At 51.2% G+C, this 20,377-nt stretch overlaps 1 protein-coding gene across 1 annotated transcript in view; it reads right to left on the bottom strand.

Moving 5' to 3' along the window:
* EXOC3L2 (exocyst complex component 3 like 2) overlaps window positions 1-20,377 on the bottom strand; it is a 49,361-nt gene that overhangs the window by 17,507 nt on the left and 11,477 nt on the right. Inside the window, exons 2-6 of the mRNA XM_053401738.1 lie at window positions 18,489-19,186; window positions 9,024-9,666; window positions 4,887-5,001; window positions 3,773-3,883; window positions 1,504-1,604 (exon numbers count right to left, since the gene is read on the bottom strand). Of these exons, the coding sequence (XP_053257713.1) occupies window positions 1,504-1,604; window positions 3,773-3,883; window positions 4,887-5,001; window positions 9,024-9,666; window positions 18,489-19,164 (1,646 nt within the window). The 5' untranslated portion in view covers window positions 19,165-19,186. The remainder of the gene's footprint in view (window positions 1-1,503; window positions 1,605-3,772; window positions 3,884-4,886; window positions 5,002-9,023; window positions 9,667-18,488; window positions 19,187-20,377) is intronic.

Below are 20,377 nucleotides of genomic sequence, written 5' to 3'. Positions count from 1 at the left end.
GCAAGTGGCGCAGACTGCAAGACTCAGGCTGCCCTACCTCGCAGGATTGTTGCAATGGAAAAAAGGAGAGGGAAGGACTGGGTTATGTTCCCTTAGAGGAAGGGCAGGATAGAAGGGCTATTATTCGGGGTTCAGCCATCTCCCACTGGAACTCTAGAAGCATGCAGTATATTTGACGATATACTGAACTGTATCTGAATATTGTGTTTAATACTGTATTGCAGTACTATAATGTTGTTTACAGTGGGACCTCGGGTTAAGAACTTAATTCATTCCGGGGGTCTGTTCTTAACCTGAAACTGTTCTTAACCTGAGGTACCACTTTAGCTAATGGGGCCGTCACTGCACACTTTCTGTTCTTATCCTGTAGCAAAGTTCTTAACCTGAGGTACCATTTCTGGGTTAGCGGAGTCTGTAACCTGAAGCGTCTGTAACCCGAGGTACCATTGTATTTATTTCCTATCCAAGGAGCTCCATGCATGGTTCTCCCTGCTCCCCATTTATTCCCACATCAGCCCTGGGAGGTAGGTTTGACTAAGAGGCAGTGATTATCACCCCCTGAGCTTCATGGCTGAGTGGTGATTCGAACCCGGGTCTCACAGGTCCCAGTCCAACACTTTTAACTGTTACCCCACATTGTTTCTCTGTCCGTCTTGTCCTCTCCAGGGCCCCATGTGACCTGAGACCCTTTTGACTGAGACGGGAGGGCTGGATCCTGCATGCTAAGCCTCTGCTCTGTCGTCAGCTGCAGCGAAGCCCCATATTGTGTTTTAACGTTGCAGCCTGCTCTGGAACCTTAGGGTGAGGGGCAGGGAATTAATAACAACAGCAACAACTAAGACCCATTGGAATGAAGGGACCTGAGTCAGGTTCATTCATTTCAAAGAGCCTAGGGCTTGCCGATCAGAAGGTCGGCAGTTCGAATTATAATATATATAATTAGTTTCCGAGCACAATTCAAAGTGTTGGTGCTGACCTTTAAAGCTCTAAACGGCCTCGGTCCAGTATATCTGAAGGAGCGTCTCCTCCCCCATCGTTCTGCCCAGACACTGAGGTCCAGCTCCGAGGGCCTTCTGGCAGTTCCCTCATTGCGAGAGGCCAAGTTACAGGGAACCAGGCAGAGGGCCTTTTCGGTAGTGGCACCCGCCCTGTGGAACGCCCTCCCATCAGATGTCAAAGCGATAAACATCTACCTGACACTCAGAAGACATCTGAAGACAGCCCTGTTCAGGGAAGTTTTTAATATGTGACATTTTAGTGTATCTTTCATCTTTGTTGGAAGCCGCCCAGAGTGGCTGGGGAAACCCAGCCAGATGGGCGGGGTACAAATAATAAATTATTATTATTATTATTATTATTATTATTATTATTATTATTATAAAAGCAAGGCTTCTATCAATGCTCTAGACCACACGTTGCTTCCCCACCGAACCCGCAGCGAAAAGAAGAGCTTGGTTCTCTTTGCCCGGGGTCACCCTCGCCTGTCCTTCAGAAGGGAACTACCTCTGCAGGAAGTCCGCCAAGCAGCTCAGGCAGCAATGTGCCACCCTCCTTCCAAAATCTTCTGTGATCTGGGGGGCTTTGTCTACGTGAGCCTTTAGCACCTGTAGAGAGGGAGAAAAGGCCTGTGATAAAATCAAGAGATGGGTGCCTTTGCAGAGCCACCCTGCCATAGCTGTCAACCTTCCCTTTTTTTGCGGGAAATTCCCTTATTCCAGCTCTGTTTCCCGCTGCTATCCCGGATTGTTAGATATCCCGTATATATATCGTATATATCGCAAAGGGTACCCGCCAGAACACCAGGTCCTCAGAATGCTCAATCTGAGGTTTTTTTGGGGGGGTTGCGACGCTCTCACGGTCACCCCAAACTTCAAACCACTGGGGCTCTTTCATCCGAAAGAGCTCCCGTCCGCCATTAATTGTGCGGCCAATCGGAAGTCTATCCCAGATTGTTAAGATATGCTGTAGACTGTCCCCAGGACAGGTGAGGCTGCTGATCCCTTATTTTCAGATCTGAAAGTTGACAGCTATGCACCCTGCCCAGTCCCAAAGGACTCCCACCCAGCCACCTCCAGTCCCAGGAGAGGGAACATCTCAGAGAAAGATGAAGCAGGGAAGGAACAGGCAAGAGTAGGCAGGGATGAAGTCTTTCTTAATAGGAAGTACTGGAGTCCTGTGCCCAGTTCCCAGTTGAAGAAGGGTACGAACAAGCTGGAAGGTGTGCAGAGGAGGGCAACCAACATGATCAAGGGTCTGGAAGTTGAGCCTTGGGAGCTGGGTAGGTTCATCAAGGAGAAGAGTAGATGGCCTTCAAACATCTGAAGGGCTGTACAAGCTCATATTCTGCTACTCCAGTGGGCAGGACCTGAACCAATGGATTCAAATGGAGGTGCCAACTAAACGTCATGAAGAACTTTCTGGTGGTAAAAGCCATTTGACAGTGGAACGGATCATTTTGGAAGGTCTTGAGGTTTTTAAGCAGAGGTTGGGTGGTCACCCGCCAGGGACTCTTCAGCTGTGATTCCTGGATTGCAGCGGGTGTGAGAATGTTCAGGGATGCAGGAGAGGCTATATTGTTTGACTATATCCTTTCCAACTTGTGTTAACAAGATCTACAATTTAGCAGAGTAACATCCCCCTTTTAAAACTTTGCACAGCGGGTGCGTTTGCTCAGGCTCGCTAAAGCCTCTAGATAGGTTTTAAAGGTAATTCCCCATTTAGTCCCTCATAAAAAGATAAGACACGACACAGTCTTCTATAAAAGTATAAAAAGGGTTTACTCACTCACATTCTGTTCACAATTGGATCCCAGAAGGCAGACTTAGCTTTGAAAAGTAATGTACACCTGGAAACTATCCCATAAGGAGACAGTCCCTTTGTCCTCTCGAGGGCATTTTAGGCTAAGCAGATGTTGCTTCTTCAACAAAAGTAGTCAGAGAGAGAGAGAGATGGCTGACCAGTCCTATGCTTTTGTTACCTGCACAGGTGAGGCCACGCCCACCTCTAGTCACATGCAGAGGAAGTCTGTCCCAGACAGGAGAAACAGGAAGTTCCAACTGGCTGGTCCAGACACCCCCTTTTACGTCCACTCTAGGGATGTTGTACTTGACCGCTCTTGTGTTTCACATCCCCACAGTGGGCTGCACTAAGTGATCCTTGAGGTCCCTTACAACTCTTTGATCCTATGTTTCTAGGTGGTCCAGCCCTTCTCTCTTGGTGACATTGAGAATGCACACTGACAAAAACACCTGCATGTACGCCAACCCAGGAACTCAGTATCACAAGGGAATGGGGCGGCTAGTGAGTGTTTGGGATGGGGGACACACACACACTCCAAGCACCGGATGGTTCATTGTTCCAGGGGGTGAGACCAGAAGAGCGAGGAATTGGCTAACTGGCACCACACTCGGCAAAACCAGCGAATCTCTGAGATGGGTTTGTTTGCCTCCGATTCTCCCATGTCAGAAGTCACAGAAATGCGTGAGAATCGAGTCTGGGTTTTTAAGGGAAATTCCGTGGGAAGAGACATGGCTCAGGGACAGAACACCTGTTCAAGCCCTGGCATTTCCGGGCAGGGCTGGGACAGATCCAGAATCCTGCCTATGGACCGTAATAAACAAATTGCCGCCGTGCCAAACTGTGGCCAGTAAGTGTAAATGGCTGAAGCTCCATGCAGACGTGAAGGAAGAGCGAAAGAGAGAGTGAAGCATGCAGGCAGAAGTCCAACAGGTGAAGCCGCTGGCTCCTTTGGGTGGCCAAGTCTCCCACCTACCAGTATGACTTTGCCAGACAGGCCGAACTGGAAGCCGTCGCCTGCATCTTCTTGCGCCCATCTCTCCTCCTCCTTCTGAAGCTCTTGGCTCATGTCCTCGGTGATCTTCGCCTACAAACAAGCAAGGAAAGGTGCATACCAGGGAGAGAACGGGCGGAATCGGCGGCTTGTCTACATGCCTGCCACCCTAAGAACCTAAAAAGAGCCCTGCAGGATGAGGCCTGTAGCCCTTCTGGTCCAGCACCCTGTTCTCACAGTGGCCAACAAGATGCCCATTATGGGAAGTCTGCAAGCAAGGCCCGTCTCCCCTCCTCTGGCTCCCAGACCCTGACATTCAAAAGCATTGCTGTCTCCAACTAGCCCTCTCTGCCATGAATTTGCCCAATCCCTCTTTTAAACCCATTTAGCTTGGTGGCTGTCCCTGACTCCTGCAGGAGGGACTTCTTACGTCCTCATTAGCTGCTGTGATGGCCTGGGACTTGGGTTCAGAACCAGAGGAGACTCAGTCTGCACCGGATCCTTTGCCTCAGGCATCACCTGAACCAAGCCTGGGGCCTGATCCTGAAGAGTCCCAGTCTGTGCAGGTTCCCCTGCAACAAACACCAGCTGGCCGAGTCAGGGGCCTGAGCCTGCCCTGCCTCCCGATGCGGGGATTCCCTCATTGCCGTCAGCTGGGCCATCACTTACAGCTGCTCCACTACCTGTTGGGTCAGGGGAGGCTGAGGTGGCCCCTGGGTCTAGTCACCCACCGACGTCTCCCACGCTGCAGAGACTGAGGTCTGAGAGAAGGAGAGACCTGAGTACTCGCAGGAGGAGTGCTCGCCTCTGGGTGAAACAGGGAGGTGAGTAGCCGGGGGATCAGGACCGGCCGCTACCCCGACAAAGATAAAAGGCTATTGGACCCCGCCCCAGGTTGCGGGAGCAACATTGCTGTATGCTAGATCCTGCACCTGTCCTTGCCTGGTTTCCTGCCTTGGCCCTATGGGACTGACTCCTCGTGGAACCTTCGGATTCTGGACCAGACCTGGACCGCGTTTCCTGGGTTACCCCCGGGCACAGCACAGCCGCGGCGGAAAACTGCTCCCCCATCACCCTTTTGCGATTCACCGTTTACCTTCACAGCAGCGATGAGGTCCTCTTCCAGGCTCAGCTGGGTCTCGGGGGACAGCAGCGGGCCCAGCTCCTGGGTCTTGACCAGGGAGGAGATTTCTGCTCGGCCGAGAACTTCTCTGTGCAGCGGAGAGAAAGAGAGCAGGAGTGAGAAGCAGGAACTCCTCCAGAGGGATGCAAAGTACATCACACACACCGACCAAAGAAATGCCCTCACATGGACATTTGGTGGGGTAGGGGAGAGGGCTTTGTCGATGGTGGCTGCTGTCAAACAATTTTGGAACTCCCGTATTAGTGAAGCCAGACTGGGCCCCTCCTTGCTGTCCTTCCACTGGCAGGTGAAGATATATCAATATATCATCCAGTTTGAAGTCCATATTGTAATAATAATAATAATAATAATAATAATAATAATAATAATAATAATAAATTTATACCCCGCCCATCTGGCTGGGCTTTAAAATGCAGTGGTACCTCTGGTTAAGAACTTAATTCGTTCCGGAGGTCCATTCTTAACCTGAAACTGTTTTTAACCTGAAGCACCACTTTAGCTGATGGGGCCTCCCGCTGCCGCTGCGCCGCCAGAGCACGATTTCTGCTCTCATCCTGAAGCAAAGTTCTTAACCTGAGGTACTATTTCTGGGTTAGCAAAGTCTGTAACCTGAAACGTCTGTAACCTGAAGCATCTGTAACCGGAGGTACCACTGTACAGTAATGCATTAAACATTAAAAGCTTCCCTAAACAGGGCTGCCTTCAGATGTCTTCTAAAAGTCTGGTAGTTGTTTATCTCTTTGACATCTGGTGGGAGGGTGTTCCACAGGGCGGGTGCCACCACCGAGAAGGCCCTCTGCCTGCTCCCTGTAACGTGGCTTCTCGTAGCAAGGGAACCGCCAGAAGGCCCCCGGCACTGGATCTCAGTGTCCGGGCAGAACGATGGGGTGGAGACGCTCCTTCAGGTATACTGGGCTGAGGCCATTTAGGGCTTTAAAGGTCAGCACCAACACTTTGAATTGTGCTCAGAAACGTACTGGGAGCCAATGTAGGTCTTTCAAGACCAGTGTTATGTGGTCTCGGCAGCCGCTCCCAGTCACCAGTCTAGCTGCCGCATTCTGATAACGGTTTCATAATTTTTGTTCTGGCGATATATTGAAAATCATGGTGTGTCTGTGTGTGTCTGTGTGTGTGTGTGTGTGTGCGCAACAATTGCAATGTGGGGAAAACCATGAACCCAGCCAATGCCTCTACATAGCTCCATCCTCATTTCAGACTTCACAACATATCGGTATATCACAATGTTTAGCTGGTGATATATGATGATGCTGAAAACCAGATATCGCCCAGCCCTACTGAAGACCACTTTGTTCTGATAGGCCTTTGGGATCTGATTGCTTTTTAAGGAAAGGACGCTTACATAGCGCTCTGCTGCTTTTACTATCTGTATTCAAATACATCTATTTTCAAATATTGTTTCAATTCTATTAGAGTTTAATGACTCTTTAATGATGGTCTTTTATACAATTTTAGCTCCTTATATTTTATCTGAGCGGTTTTAATTTGTGTAAGCTGCCTTGATCCCCGATCTGGAGGGGAGAGTGGGATATTAAGAATAATTAATAAATTTCGCTCACAGCCTCCCTACCTTCTGTGCGCAAAGGCAAGACTGTGACAGCCTCACAGCCAGGGCTGGCTGGAGTCAGACACGTCTGGGGCAAAGCTTGTAGTGAGCAGGAGTCACTCTGGACATGCTCAGGGGTTGCTTTGCTATGACTTCATACATCCCTGGTCTGAACTTTACCCTCCAAAATCAGCTGCGGGATTAACTTTGGCTTTGGTGTTCAAAGCCCTTAATCAAGGGTGTTTCATCAAAGGCACAGGCTGTGTGTTAAGTATTAGTCATATATCTGAACTATCTTGTTTATTACGAACAAAAATAAGAGCAAAACCAGGTCAGAACAAACGTCTGACTTCCCCAAGCCTGGCTCTGTGAGGATCAGTGCTTGGTAAAACATGCCTATAAATGGAAGCGGGCAAGGGAATAATAGAATCCTAGAGTTGGAGGGGACCCTAAGGATCATCTAGTCCAACCCCCTCAAGTGTAGGAACATGTACATTTCCGAGCACAATTCAAAGTGTTGGCGCTGACCTTTAAAGCCCTAAACGGCCCCAAAGGCCCAGTAAACCTGAAGGAGTGTCTCCACCCCCATCGTTCTGCCCGGACACTGAGGTCCAGCTCCGAGGGCTTTCTGGCGGTTCCCTCCCTACGAGAAGTGATGTTACAGGGAACCAGGCACAGGGCCTTCTCGGTGGTGGCGCCCGCCCTGTGGAACACCCTCCCATCAGATGTCAAGGAAATAAACAGCCATCAGACTTTTAGAAGACATGTGAAGGCAGCCCTGTTTTGGGGAGTTTTTAACATTTGATGTTTACCGTGTTTTTAGTACAGTGGTACCTCGGGTTAAGAACTTAATTCGTTCTGGAGGTCTGTTCTTAACCTGAAACTGTTCTTAACCTTCAGCTAATGGGGCCTCCTGCTGCTGCGGTGCCGCCGCCACACGATTTCTGTTCCCATCCTGAAGCAAAGTTCTTAACCTGAGGTACTATTTCTGGGTTAGCGGAGTCTGTAACCTGAAGCATCTGTAACCCGAGGTACCACTGTATTCTGCTGGGAGCCGCCCAGAGTGGCTGGGGAAACCCAGCCAGCTTGGCAGGGTATAAATAAATTATTATTATTATTATTATTATTATTATTATTATTATTAAGCTGCCCCGTACGCGGATTGAACCTGCAACCTTGACATTGTCATGCTCTAACCCCCTGAGCTGTCCAGGGCGAGCCCACACTGATGTCCCACATATGCTGCTGGTCTCCCAGCTCCCTTGTCCCTGAAGGCAGTAGACTCTTCGCCATTGGAGATTTTTTGAGCAGAGGTTGGGTGGCCCTCTGCCAGGGTTCCTTTAACTAAGGTTCCTGCATTGCAGAGGGTTGGACTGGATGACCTTTGGGGGTCCCTTCCCACTCGACAGTTCTATGATCATCAGCCCATGCTGGCTGGAGCCCATAGGAGAGCACCATGCTGGCTACCTCAGTATATAGGGTGACCTTTGGACACCAATGATGTGTGGGAGATCCGCCCTTCAGAGGAGGTGGGGTTGCGAGCTTCACGGCCCCATAGCATGGGGCGGATGGAACCCAGCCCCCACGCGATTGGGGGGTTTCCCGGCTGCATCACCTCCTGGCCAGCCAATCAGCTGGCTCTGGGGGCGTGGCCTGCCCTATTTAAACCAGGACGCAGCCAGGGATCTCCCTCTTTGCCGCCTGCCAACTGTTCCTGCTTTCCCCATCCTATAAGGTTTTCGTTCCTTGACCTTGCTATGGACCTTGGTTGGTCGCCGTTGAGGGGCCTGGTAGGAATTTTTCCACTTGGCAAATTGGCACCAGCCACTTGGTTTTCGCCTAGGTAAAGGTAAAGGGACCCCTGACCATTAGGTCCAGCCCTGTACAGTAGTACCTCAGGTTACAGACGCTTCAGGTTACAGACTCCGCTAGCCCAGAAATAGTACCTCAGGTTAAGAGCTTTGCTTCAGGATCAGAACAGAAATCGTGAGGTGGCAGCGGGAGGCTAAAGTGGTGCTTCAGGTTAAGAACGGTTTCAGATTAAGAACGGACCTCCAGAACGAATTAAGTTCTTAACCTGAGGTACCACTATATAGGGATGATTTTTATTTTATTAAAAAGTTCAGTGTTTAATTATCTTTTTATATACAGTGGTACCTCGGGTTAAGTACTTAATTCGTTCCAGACGTCCCTTCTTAACCTGAAACTGTTCTTAACCTGAGGTACCACTTTAGCTAATGGGGCCTCCTGCTGCTGCTGCACCGCCAGAGCACGATTTCTGTTCTCACCCTGAAGCAAAGTTCTTAACCTGAGGCACTGTTTCTGGGTTAGCGGAGTCTGTAAGCTGAAGCGTATGTAACCTGAGGTACCACTGTATGTTGGAAGCCACCCAGTCACTGGGGCAATCCAGTCAGATGGGTGGGGTATACCTAATAAAATTATTATTAATATTATTATAGAATAATAATATCAGAAAAATGTTGAAGGGCATGCAGGCCTCCCAGATCCGCCCCTGCCCTTTTTACCTCTGGTAGATGTTGCTGCTCCAATCCAGGACGAAGTAGAGGTCTGAGATGCTCAGCTTCTTCTGGACCGCCTCGGCCAGGCACCTGGCGAGTCCCTGGTGGAAGCTGCACAGGTAGACCCCGAAGGCCTCGTATTCCTTGGGGTAGGCGTGCAAGAGGTGGAACTTGACGGTGCACAGGTCCTCCAGGGCGCACTTGGCCAGCCGGTCCATCTGCGTGGCCACGGGGAGGACCCTGCCCTCGGTGCACTGGCGCAGCCGCTCTCCGACCAGCTGCCGCACTGCCCCGGCCCACTGCTCCTTCATGGCCCGTGGCCGGGGTCCGCAACCGCCTGCCCGGTCCCCTTGAGCCGCCAGCCACTTGCGGTCGGTGTCCTCCTCCTGCTCGATCACTCGCACCACGAGCTCCAGAGCCGAACAGGAGCTCTTGGCGGCCAGAGACTCAGCCAGGACGGCCCAGAGTTCCTTCTGCAAGGCCTCATACAGCAGCGCCACGTCCTTGGCTTTCCGGCTCCCGGATTTCCGGACCTCGCTGCCCTCCGTGCTCTGCTGCCCATCCTGCTCACATTCGGCCTCCAGTTCAATGATGTGCTCGTCGGCCACCAGGAGATCCCTTTGGTGGATCAGGTTCAGGATTTCCAGAACTGGAGCACAAGGAGGAAAAAGAGATCCAAAATTGTGTCTAGGAGCCATTTCAGCATACAGCATAAAAAAGGTAAAGGTAAAGGGACCCCTGACCTTTAGGTCCAGTCGTGACCGACTCTGGGGTTGCAGCGCTCATCTTGCTTTATTGGCCGAGGGAGCCGCCGTACAGCTTCCGGGTCATGTGGCCAGCATGACTGAGGCGCTTCCGGCGAACCAGAGCAGCGCACGGAAACGCTGTTTACCTTCCTGCTGGAGTGGTGCCTATTTATCTACTTGCACTTGACATGCTTTCGAACTGCTAGGTTGGCAGGAGCAGGGACCGAGCAACGGGAGCTCACCCCGTCGCGGGGATTCGAACCGCCGACCTTCTGATCGGCAAGCCCTAGGCTCTGTGGTTTAACCCACAGCGCCACCTGTGTACAGCATAGCTGTCAACTTTCCCCTTTTTAAAAGGGAAATTCCCTTATTCCGAATAGGATTCCTCGCAAGAAAAGGTAAAAGTTGACAGCTATGGCGTACAGTCGTACCTTGGAAGCCGAACGCCTTGCGAGTCGAACGTTTTGGCTCCCAGGCGCTGCAAACCCGGAAGTGAGTGTTCCAGTTTGCGAACGTCCTTTGGAAATATTAGCAGGATTTGAAATCCACTTCTAATGTAACAAGTACTATGGATAATACGGATTGATTTAAAATATAGAATATGGAATACTATGCAGTTGTAAATGTTGACATTAGGAGCCATGGAGGGGAAATCTCAAGATTCAGAGTAATCTCTATACCTCGGCACAAAGGGCTGCCAGCAATTTCGATGGTGAAAATGGAAAAACACACTGCGGAAGCTGGTCAACTTCCGAGGCGCATTCGAAAACGGAAGCAATTACTTCTGGGTTTTCGGCGTTCAGGTTCCGAAATGTTCAGCTTCCGAGACACTGTATATGGATATGCATTTGGAATGTTACAAATTTATATTTGTAAAATCAAATAAAAACGATTTCAAAAAAGCCAAAACAAAGTGTGTCTAGAGGTGTATGTAACAGACTGGAGGTTTCTTTGTTTGTTGTATATTGCATTTATATCCCCCCTTTTCCTTCAAGGCAGCCTGCACATGGTTCTGCCCTTGCTCATTTAGCTGCCACACCAACCCTGCAAGGTAGGGTAGGCTGAGAGGCAGTGGCTGGCTCCCAAGATCCCATGGCTGCATGGAGATTTGAACCCTGGTCTCCCACGTCCTGGTCTGACACTAACCATTGTACCGTGCTGGCTCTCACCTCTCTGCCTGCCAAGGGTCACCAGGGCGATGAGCCTGGAGCCTCCTAGTTGGCATGCTCAAGGGGTGCCCCTCTGGGACGCAAGGAAGAGGGCAACAAAGGTGGCGCTAACCTTCACCCTCTGCCCGCCCACTGGTTCTCTGGGTCCTGCCCAAGCTACGGTTTGGATAGGTCAGTGGTTCTCAAAGCAGGTGGTATATCCCTCTTGGGGGGCAGCAGGATTACCTAGGCAGCGTGATAAGGGTCAAGTGGACATCAGGGGGGCACTGACAGGGGTAAATGACTATCAGACTTTGAAAAGCTGGTATCTCTGGATCAAGTTCATCAATTTGGGCAAATTAATTTAACTAGTTTTCCTTTGGCACTGCAGATGGTGACAGCAGTCACGAAATTAAAAGACGCCTGCTTCTTGGGAGAAAAGCAATGACAAACCGAGACAGCATCTTAAAAAGCAGAGACATCACCTTGCCAACAAAGGTCCGTATAGTTCAAGCTATACAGTTTTCCCAGTAGTGATGTATGGAAGTTAGAGCTGGACCATAAAGAAGGCTGATCACCAAAGAATTGATGCTTTTGCATTATGGTGCTGGAGGAGACTCTTGAGAGTCCCATGGACTGCAAGAAGATCAAACCTCTCCATTCTGAAGGAAATCAGCCCCGAGTGCTCACTGGAAGGACGGATCCTGAAGCTGAGGCTCCAAGACTTTGGCCACCTCATGAGAAGAGAAGACTCCCTGGAAAAGACTTTGATGCTGGGAAAGATGGAGGGCACAAGGAGAAGGGGATGACAGAGGACGAGATGGTGGGACAGTGTTCTCAAAGCTACCAGCATGAGTTTGATCAAACTGCGGGAGGCAGTGGAAAACAGGAGTGCCTGGCATGCTCTGGTCCAGGGGGTCACGAAGAGTCGGACACGACTAAACGACTAAACAACAACAAGTTTTCCTTTTATTTTGAATAGACGTGCAATTCATTGTTGGCTGTTTTGCATTTTATTATGTTATTATCTTCCTTAGCGGACCGTGCAAAGTGCTAGGATGCTTTTTATAGGGCCGAGTCAGGGGCACTGGGAACGACTTTATGGAACCAGTGGAACGGTGGTCTAATGAAAACCTTTGGGGTCCAGCGCAATAGGTGAAGGGTTTTGGTTTCAGACAGCTCCTCCCTGCATGATGCCCCCAACCTCAGACCAAAAAGGGTCTTGGAGCAACCTGGGAAGTGATGACCTCTGACCCCAGAGGTATTTGGTCTGGTTATGCGTCTGACGGCACTTCACGGCAACTCTTGGTGTGACCTTGCAAGGAGATAATGTCTGCCCACACACAGACTGAAACAACGGCTGGATTTTGGGGTTGCCGTCACTAATGCTATTATCTCTGGCCATCCCACGTTGACTCTGCACACAGACAATGCGCCCTTGTTCCATGTTCCCAGTCACAAGGTTTCCCATCATTTCCCAGCTCCTGTCCCCTTCCTAACCCACATTCCTGCATTAGCCAGGGGCTAATATTTACAAGGTGATGAGGCTTGCTTGGAATCCACGCTTCCTGGCTTGTAAACCCCGATGCCTTATGTCTTGTGTTTAATCTCTGGTGCGAGAAACAATGTCACAAGATGCATGGGGCGCGACCTGAGACATCCTGTATCACTGTCTCTTAAGACAGTTTGGAAACTCCAGCTGGGGCAGAATTTGGCAGCTAGGTTGCTCACCAGGGCAAGACGGTCTTGCACGGGCTACCAATTAGTTTCCGGGCCTAATTCAAAGTGCTAGTTTTGATCTATAAAGCCTTGAACGGCTCAGGACAGCAATACTTCAAGGACTGCCTCTTTCCAGATAAACCTACCCAGACCCTGAAATCATCTTCTGAGGCCCTTCTTTGTGTGTCTTCTCCACGTGGGGTCTAGAGGGTGGCAACACAAGAACGGGGCCTTTTCTGCGGTGGCTCCCCGTCTGTGGAATGCTCTCCCCAGGGAAGTTTGCCTGGTGCCTTCATTATACACCTTGAGGTGCCAGGCAAAAACATTCCTCTTCAACCAGGCCTTTGACTGATTGGCATGTGATACCCTTTTAAATGATTTGTGGAAGGGAGTGAGTGGGGAGCTTACATTTTTGTTCTTTTTTATGTATTTTGTGTGGTTTTCTTAATCTTCTATTTTAATGTTGTGAACTACCCTGAGATTGAACGGTGGTCTAATGAAGGGTGGTGTAATAAACAAACAAACAGATAAATAAATAAGACCCTGTACACTCCACCAGTGACTCGACTAGATGGATGGAGAGCCAGGGCGGTTTAGTGGTTAGAGCAGGGGTCAGCAAACTTTTTCAGGAGGGGGCCGGTCCACCGTTCCTCCAGACCTTGTGGGGGGCCGGACTACATTTTGAAAAAATAATAATGAACCAATTCCTATGCCCCACAAATAACTCAGAGATGCATTTTAAATAAAAGGACACGTTCTACTCATGTAAAAACACCAGGCAGGCCCCACAAATAACCCAGATGTGTATTTTAAATAAAAGGACACGTTCTACTCATGTAAAAACACGCTGATTCCCGGACCGTCCGCGGTCCCGATTTAGAAGGCAATTGGGCCTTATCCAGCCCCCAGGCCTTAGCTTGCCTACCCATGACCTTGGGTATCAAATGCCAGGGTGAACAGGTGTGCAATGTCAGGTGTGCAATGAAGGTTCCAGGGGTGCCTCTGTGGGGAAGGAGTTCCACAATTTAGGGGCTGCCCTACAGAAAACTGTCTCCTGCTGAGCCGCCCCACAAGCCTCTGAGGGCAGAGGAACTGCCAAGAGGGCCAACTCTGGCCAGCTCAGCGCCCGAGAAAAAGGCGAACCACAAAATGTTGTGCGCCCGCACAATGGTGTGAGTGAAGAGCTACAGCAGGAACAAGGGCAGGATGAATCGTGGAATTGTAGAGTTGGAACGGGCCCCAAGTATCCAACCTGCGGCAAGGCAGGAATCTTTTGCCTGATGTGGGGCTCAAACCTAAGGCCGTGAGATTAGGGGTTTCATGTCTACTGACTGAGCTGGGGGCGGCAGCCATGGGCATACGCAGGATTTATTTGGGGGGGGGGCAGGCTTTAAGTTTGCGCGGCAGAACCGACTTATCTGAGATGCAATTGGTCATTTAGATAAGGATTTTTGTTTATTTACTCGATGGGGGGGCAGCTGCCCCTCTGCCCCCCCCCCCAGCTATGCCCATGGCAGCAGCCCCTCTTTCCCGCCAAGGGGCTGCTGTAGAGGTGACATGGGGGCTGCCAAAGAGGCAACAAAACTGGCCTCCTAGGGGCAGACTGCAGTAGGCAATTCATTCCTGGCCGCCCCTCTGCATCCTGCCGCCTGAGGCCATCGCCTCACCTTACCTCATGGGTGGGTCGGCCCTGCCTGAGAGCGAAGGAGGCGGGTTTTCAGGTCCTCAGAGCCTGGGTCCCCAATGTGAGCACCTCAAATTGGACCCTGAAACGACCTGGCAACCCTCTCCGCTGTTTCAAAAAGGGGTTTTTCATGGCTGAATGGAAGCGGCCCAATTTTGCCCAGCGCCAGGGGGCTTCCATCTCATCCCGACCGGCAGGGGTCAAGCTTGTGTGTCTGTATCCGTGCGTCTGCCATCCCATGAGGGGGAAGATCTTGAGTCCTGGCAGCCGTTCCGCTCAGGGTGGTGGGAGGCTGCTAGATAAATACACAGAGGAGGCAGCTAACGGAAGCAATAAGTTAAACAACATGCTTCTGGGGCTGGGAGAGGTGAGGACTGCGGCCGGGAGCCAGTTCTGTCGCCCCTGTCCCCACCATGAGGCTGCACGCACCGCTGCAACAAGTACAGCCAGCACCCAAAGCGCCGAGGCTGATGGGGTGCCCCCCGTCCTCAGACACTCCCCGCCCCTCGGCCTGTGGAGCTGTGAGCTTATGGGTGGGGAGCAACCTGTGACCCATAAGATGTCCTTCGGGGTCCCAGCTTTCATTGGGGTCGGTTAAGCAGGCCCAGGTAATTTAGGGTGATGGAGGTTGTGTTCCAGTGGCTCCCAAATGTTTTTTGGGGCCCCCCCTCACCCGCTTGGTTCCATGAACTTGTCCCCCACCAATTGCCCGCTATCGTGCCTGATAAAAAAGCATTATTCAGAAGAGCAGTTTGCATGGCCTGCTAAGGAATACTGTAGCGCACTCAGAATCAAAACAAGGGGCAATTGCCGTATTTTTCCTTCCACAAGACGCACCTGACCATAAGACGCACCTAGTTTTTAGAGGAGGAAAACAAGAAAAAAAATATTCTGAACGAAACAGTGGATGTATGATTTTTGTGGTTCATGCTGTGGCCACAGACATGTGAATTGATGGTGAGTTTGGGGTTGTTGTTTAGTCATTTAGTCGTGTCCGACTCTTCGTGACCCCCTGGACCAGAGCACAACAGGCTTCGTTCATTCCCCTCCCCCCCAAAAAAATATAGTCCGCCCCCTCCAAGTTCTGAGGGACAGTGGACAGGCCACCTGCTGAAAAAGTTTGCTGAGGTGTATGTTTTTAGGAGCCTTTTATGACTGTAACTTGTTCTAAAACCTTTTCAGTACTGTGGTTAAATTGCTGTAGCCTATCCTGGGACCTTAGTTGAAGTAAAGGTAAAGGTACCCCTGCCCATACGGGCCAGTCTTGACAGACTCTAGGGTTGTGCGCTCATCTCACTCTAGAGGCCGGGAGCCAGCGCTGTCCGCAGACACTTCCGGGTCACGTGGCCAGCGTGACAAGCTGCATCTGGCAAGCCAGCGCAGCACACGGAACGCCGTTTACCTTCCAGCTGGTAAGCGGTCCCTATTTATCTACTTGCACCCGGGGGTGCTTTCGAACTGCTAGGTTGGCAGGCGCTGGGACCGAGCAACGGGAGCGCACCCCGCCGCGGGGATTCGAACCACCGACCATGTGATCGGCAAGTCCTAGGTGCTGAGGTTTTACCCACAGCGCCACCCGCATCCCTTATCTAGTACCTAGTTGAAGTACTAACAAATAAATAATACAAATTGCCATGTCTGGTTCCATTCAAGAGTCAGTGTGGTGCAGTGGTTCGTTATAGTGTCAGGCTGGGACCCGGAAGACCCGGGTTCGAATTCCCCACTTCGCCATGAGGCTCATGGGGCAGGCAGTCTAGCCTACCTCTCAGCATAGCCTCCCTCACAAGGTTGTTGTGGGGATGGGATGAATAAGGAGAGAACCATGCATGTCACCTTCAGCTGATTGGAGGAAAAAGCGGGATATAAAGGCAAATTAATGACTGATTTTATAGGTCTTTAAAAAAATAAATTAAGAAGAATGCTTTGGAGGGGGTTTCTGAGCACCGCAGATATTTCATCTTTGAAATGGGTGTTTTGTGGGTCACGTTGGGCAAAAGATTTCTGCATTGCAGGGGGTTGGACTAGATGACCCTTGTGGTCCCTTCCAACTCAACAATGCTATGGTTCTGTGCGGGAGCAGCAGAAGGCAGCCAGCCAGGCAGACAAGCAGAGGCGTGGGACACAGTTTTATAAGGAGAGGGGGGTTTGTTTTCAGTCTTGCAATCTAGGGTGATGGAGGCTATCTTTGGCAAGCGGCTGAAATTTTGGGAGAGGAAGGAAGGCTTTCTCCAGGCTTGTGGAGCAAAGTTGAATTGGTTCTGCATATTCATTTCCCCCTTTGCCCTGCTCTCTCCCAAGCGCTCTTGGAGTCCTTTTCCTTCCCTCTGGGCACATTCCCCAGCAAGGTCAATGGGCTGCCTTTCTACCTCTGCAATCGGGAGGCTCAATCAGCATGGAACAATGAGCCGGGGAGAACAAAAAGCAAAAAAGAAAGACCCCTTCATTAGCTTCTCCCCAGCCATAACCTGAGTAAACAGGCTGGCCCTGGAGCGAAGCGGGGAAAAAATAAAACCATCAGGTCTTGTTTCCAGTGCCCTTGGGAAGGACTTTGCAGACAGCCCAAGATCAGCTGCCAAGGCACAACTTTCAACAGCTCAACATTAAAGTCTTTTCGATGAGAAACGGCCGGGTCGATTCTGTGAAATTCTGGGCCAAGGTGGATCCCGTCAGAAGATAGGAAGCTGGCTTACACAGTGTCCCGTCTTTCCACAGTGTCCAGCACAGCACCGCACACACCAGCTCTCTCCAGAACAGTGTACATTGTGAAGGGGCTACGCAAGCTCGTTTTCTGCTGCTCCAGAGGGGATAACCCGAACCAACGAGAAAGGAGATTCCAGCTAAACATTAGGTAAAGGTAAAGGTAAAGGGACCCCTGACCATTAGGTCCAGTCGTGGCCGACTCTGGGGTTCTGGCGCTCATCTCGCTTTCTGGGCCGAGGGAGCCAGTGTACAGCTTCCGGGTCATGTGGCCAGCATGACTAAGCCGCTTCTGGCGAACCAGAGCAGTGCACGGAAACGCCGTTTACCTTCCCGCCAGAGCGGTACCTATTTATCTACTTGCACTTTGACGTGCTTTCGAACTGCTAGGTTGGCAGGAGCAGGGACCGAGGAACGGGAGCTCCCCCCGTCGCGGGGATTCAAACCGCCGACCTTCTGATCGGCAAGTCCTAGGCTCTGTGGTTTAACCCACAGCGCCACCCGCATCCAAACATTAAGAGGCTTCGAAAAATGCAGAAGAGCTAGGGGTGAACCAATGGAGGAAAAAAACTGAATAAGCCGAGGCGAGCTCGAAAACAGAAGCATTCTGGGTTGTCAACGTTTGAAAGCCGAAACGTTCGGCAACCGAAGTTCCACTGAGTATAGAAGCAAGAACAACACAACTAATCCAAAATGCGGCAGCTAGACTGGTGACTGGGAGCGGCTGCCGAGACCATATAACACCGGTCCTGAGAGATCTGCATTGGCTCCCAGTACGTTTCTGAGCACAATTCAAAGTGTTGTTTAAAGCCCTAAACGGCCTCGGTCCAGTATACCTGAAGGAGCGTCTCCACCCCCATCGTTCTGCCCGGACACTGAGGTCCAGCTCCGAGGGCCTTCTGGCGGTTCCCTCAGTGCGAGAAGCAAAGCTACAGGGAACCAGGCAGAGGGCCTTCTCGGTGGTGTCACCCGCCCTGTGGAACGCCCTCCCACCAGATGTCAAAGAGATAAACAACTACAGTGGTACCTCGGGTTACATACACTTCAGGTTACAGACTCCGCTAACTCAGAAAAAGTACCTCGGGTTAAGAACTTTGCTTCAGGATGAGAACAGAAATCACATGGCGGCGGCAGCGGGAGGCCCCATTAGCTAAAGATGTGCTTCAGGTTAAGAACAGTTTCAGGTTAAGAGTGGACCTCCAGAACGAATTAAGTACGTAACCCAAGGTACCACTGTATCTGACATTTAGAAGACATCTGAAGGCAGCCCTGTTCAGGGAAGTTTTTAATGTGTGACATGTATTTTTAATTTTTGTTGGAAGCTGCCCAGAGTGGCTAGGGAGGCCCAGCCAGATCGGTGAGGTACAAATAATAAATTATTATTTTTATTATTATTAATAATAATAATAATAACAACAGCTGCAACATGAAGTCTGGGGAGCTCTCCTGCTGAAGAAGGCAAAAATGACAGACTCACCCGAGAGCGGCTCCTTGACCTTGACCTCAGCCTCCTCTGTGACGGGGGCCGGATCCGGCGCCTCGGTCTGGTTGAGCTTCTCCACCAGCGAAGCCCTGCGCACCTTCCCTCCCAGCCCGATCTTGAGGAAGGACATGCGCTTGTCTCCCCCACCGCCGTTCTCCTTCTCCGACAGGCCGCAGTCGAGACCGTAGAGGCTCTCCTTGCGGCGCCCGTTCAGGAGCTGGAGCAGGCTGAAGTCTTCGGAGCTGCGCCGGGTCTTCCTCTTCTCCGGCGTCCCCTGGTTGCCCTCCGTCAAGGGGATCATCATGCGGCCCAAAAAGGACCTCCTGTCCGACCCCTTCTCCCCGGGGGACTTCTTGTCGCCGCTCTTCTTCCCTTTGCCCATGCGGAAGGGGGACAGACCCACCAGCTTCTCCAGCGTCGCCCGCCGCCTGTAGCGCCCCTCGGGGCTGCCGTTGAAAAGGCCCCGCTCGAAGGTGCCTCCGCCGCCGTCCGGGGAAGGGTTCCTGCTCTCGGGGGAGTCGCTGCCCAGGAAAGAGTCTCTCTCGTTCTCCTCAAGGTCTTCCTCAAAAGGGTTGGTTCCCCGGTGGCTTTCCTTCTCAAGGATCAGCGAGCCGCTGCTGGTGTCGCCGTTGGCCATCTTGAGCTTGCAGGGGTTCTTAAGGACCGGCATGGCAGCCAACGCACTGCAGGACCTGGAAGGGAAGGTGGGAAAATGGTCAAGTGGTTGCAATGGGAGAGTCTGAGGAGGTTTCGGGGAGACATTCTGAACATTTTAATGTGTAATGTTTCCTTCTGTTTTTATATACCGTATTTTTCGCCCTATAGGACGCACTTTTTCCCCTCCAAAAATGAAGGGGAAATGTTTGTGCGTCCTATGGGGTGAATGCAGGCTTCGCGGACCTCTCCGCAAGCAGCAGGAGCGCTCCCGCTGCTTGCAGAGAGTTGCCTGCACGCTGAAGCCTGTGCGCGCTGAGCTCAGCGCGTCCAGGCTTCGCGGACCTCCCAGCAAGAAGCGGGAGCCAGCGCTGGGCTCCCACGGCTTGCAGAGAGCTGCCTGTTTGGGGGCTGGGGTTGGGGGAAGCTCAGGCAGGCCTCCCCCGCCCCAGCCCCACACCTGGGGGGGAAATAATTATTTTCCCTTTATTTCCCCCCAAAAAAACTAGGTGCGCCTTATGGGACGGTGCGTCCTATAGGGCGAAAAATACGGTATGTTGGAAGCCGCCCAGGGGAGCTGGGGCAACCCATTCAGATGGGAGGGGTATAACAATAACAACAACAGCAACAATAACAATAACAACAATAATAATACTTTGGGATCTTTGCTTGTTTTTCACAGGTATAAATTTTATTTATACCCCGCCCTCCCCAGCCAAGACCGGGCTCAGGGCAGCTAACAGCAGATATAAAAACAATTGATTGAAATACAACTCAAAAAAAACAAGATTAAAATGCAACATTAAAACATTAAAATGCAGCCTCATTTCAGTGGAAACTCAAATCAAAAACTCAGCTCAGTGGGGATTATCTGTCCATCAGCCCTACAACCTCTCCCTCCGACTGGCCACCCAACAACACACACCCCTCCGATATCCTTACCCCAAGACACATGCTGTATATGGAACACTCTGCAAAACAAAATCAATATACAATTTATCGTGCCACCAGGCCACGCAGACGTCAATCCACAACAGCCAAGGCGTACACATGCAGGTCACCACAAATGCATCAATCGTACAGATGAGAAAGCAGAACAGAACAGTATTGTGCTGGCATCCTGACCCATCTCTCATGTGAGCAATCACATCCCTACCCTGGCCTCAAACCCAGGGGGTTATGGTCTCTCTGGGGCACCTCGGTCTATCACAATGGACACCCCCAAGGAG

Source organism: Podarcis raffonei, chromosome 8, assembly GCF_027172205.1.
Source record: "Podarcis raffonei isolate rPodRaf1 chromosome 8, rPodRaf1.pri, whole genome shotgun sequence".
Lineage (NCBI taxonomy): Eukaryota > Metazoa > Chordata > Lepidosauria > Squamata > Lacertidae > Podarcis > Podarcis raffonei.
Note: the sequence above shows the minus strand (reverse complement) of the source record. Positions and strands in the feature narration are given on the sequence as shown.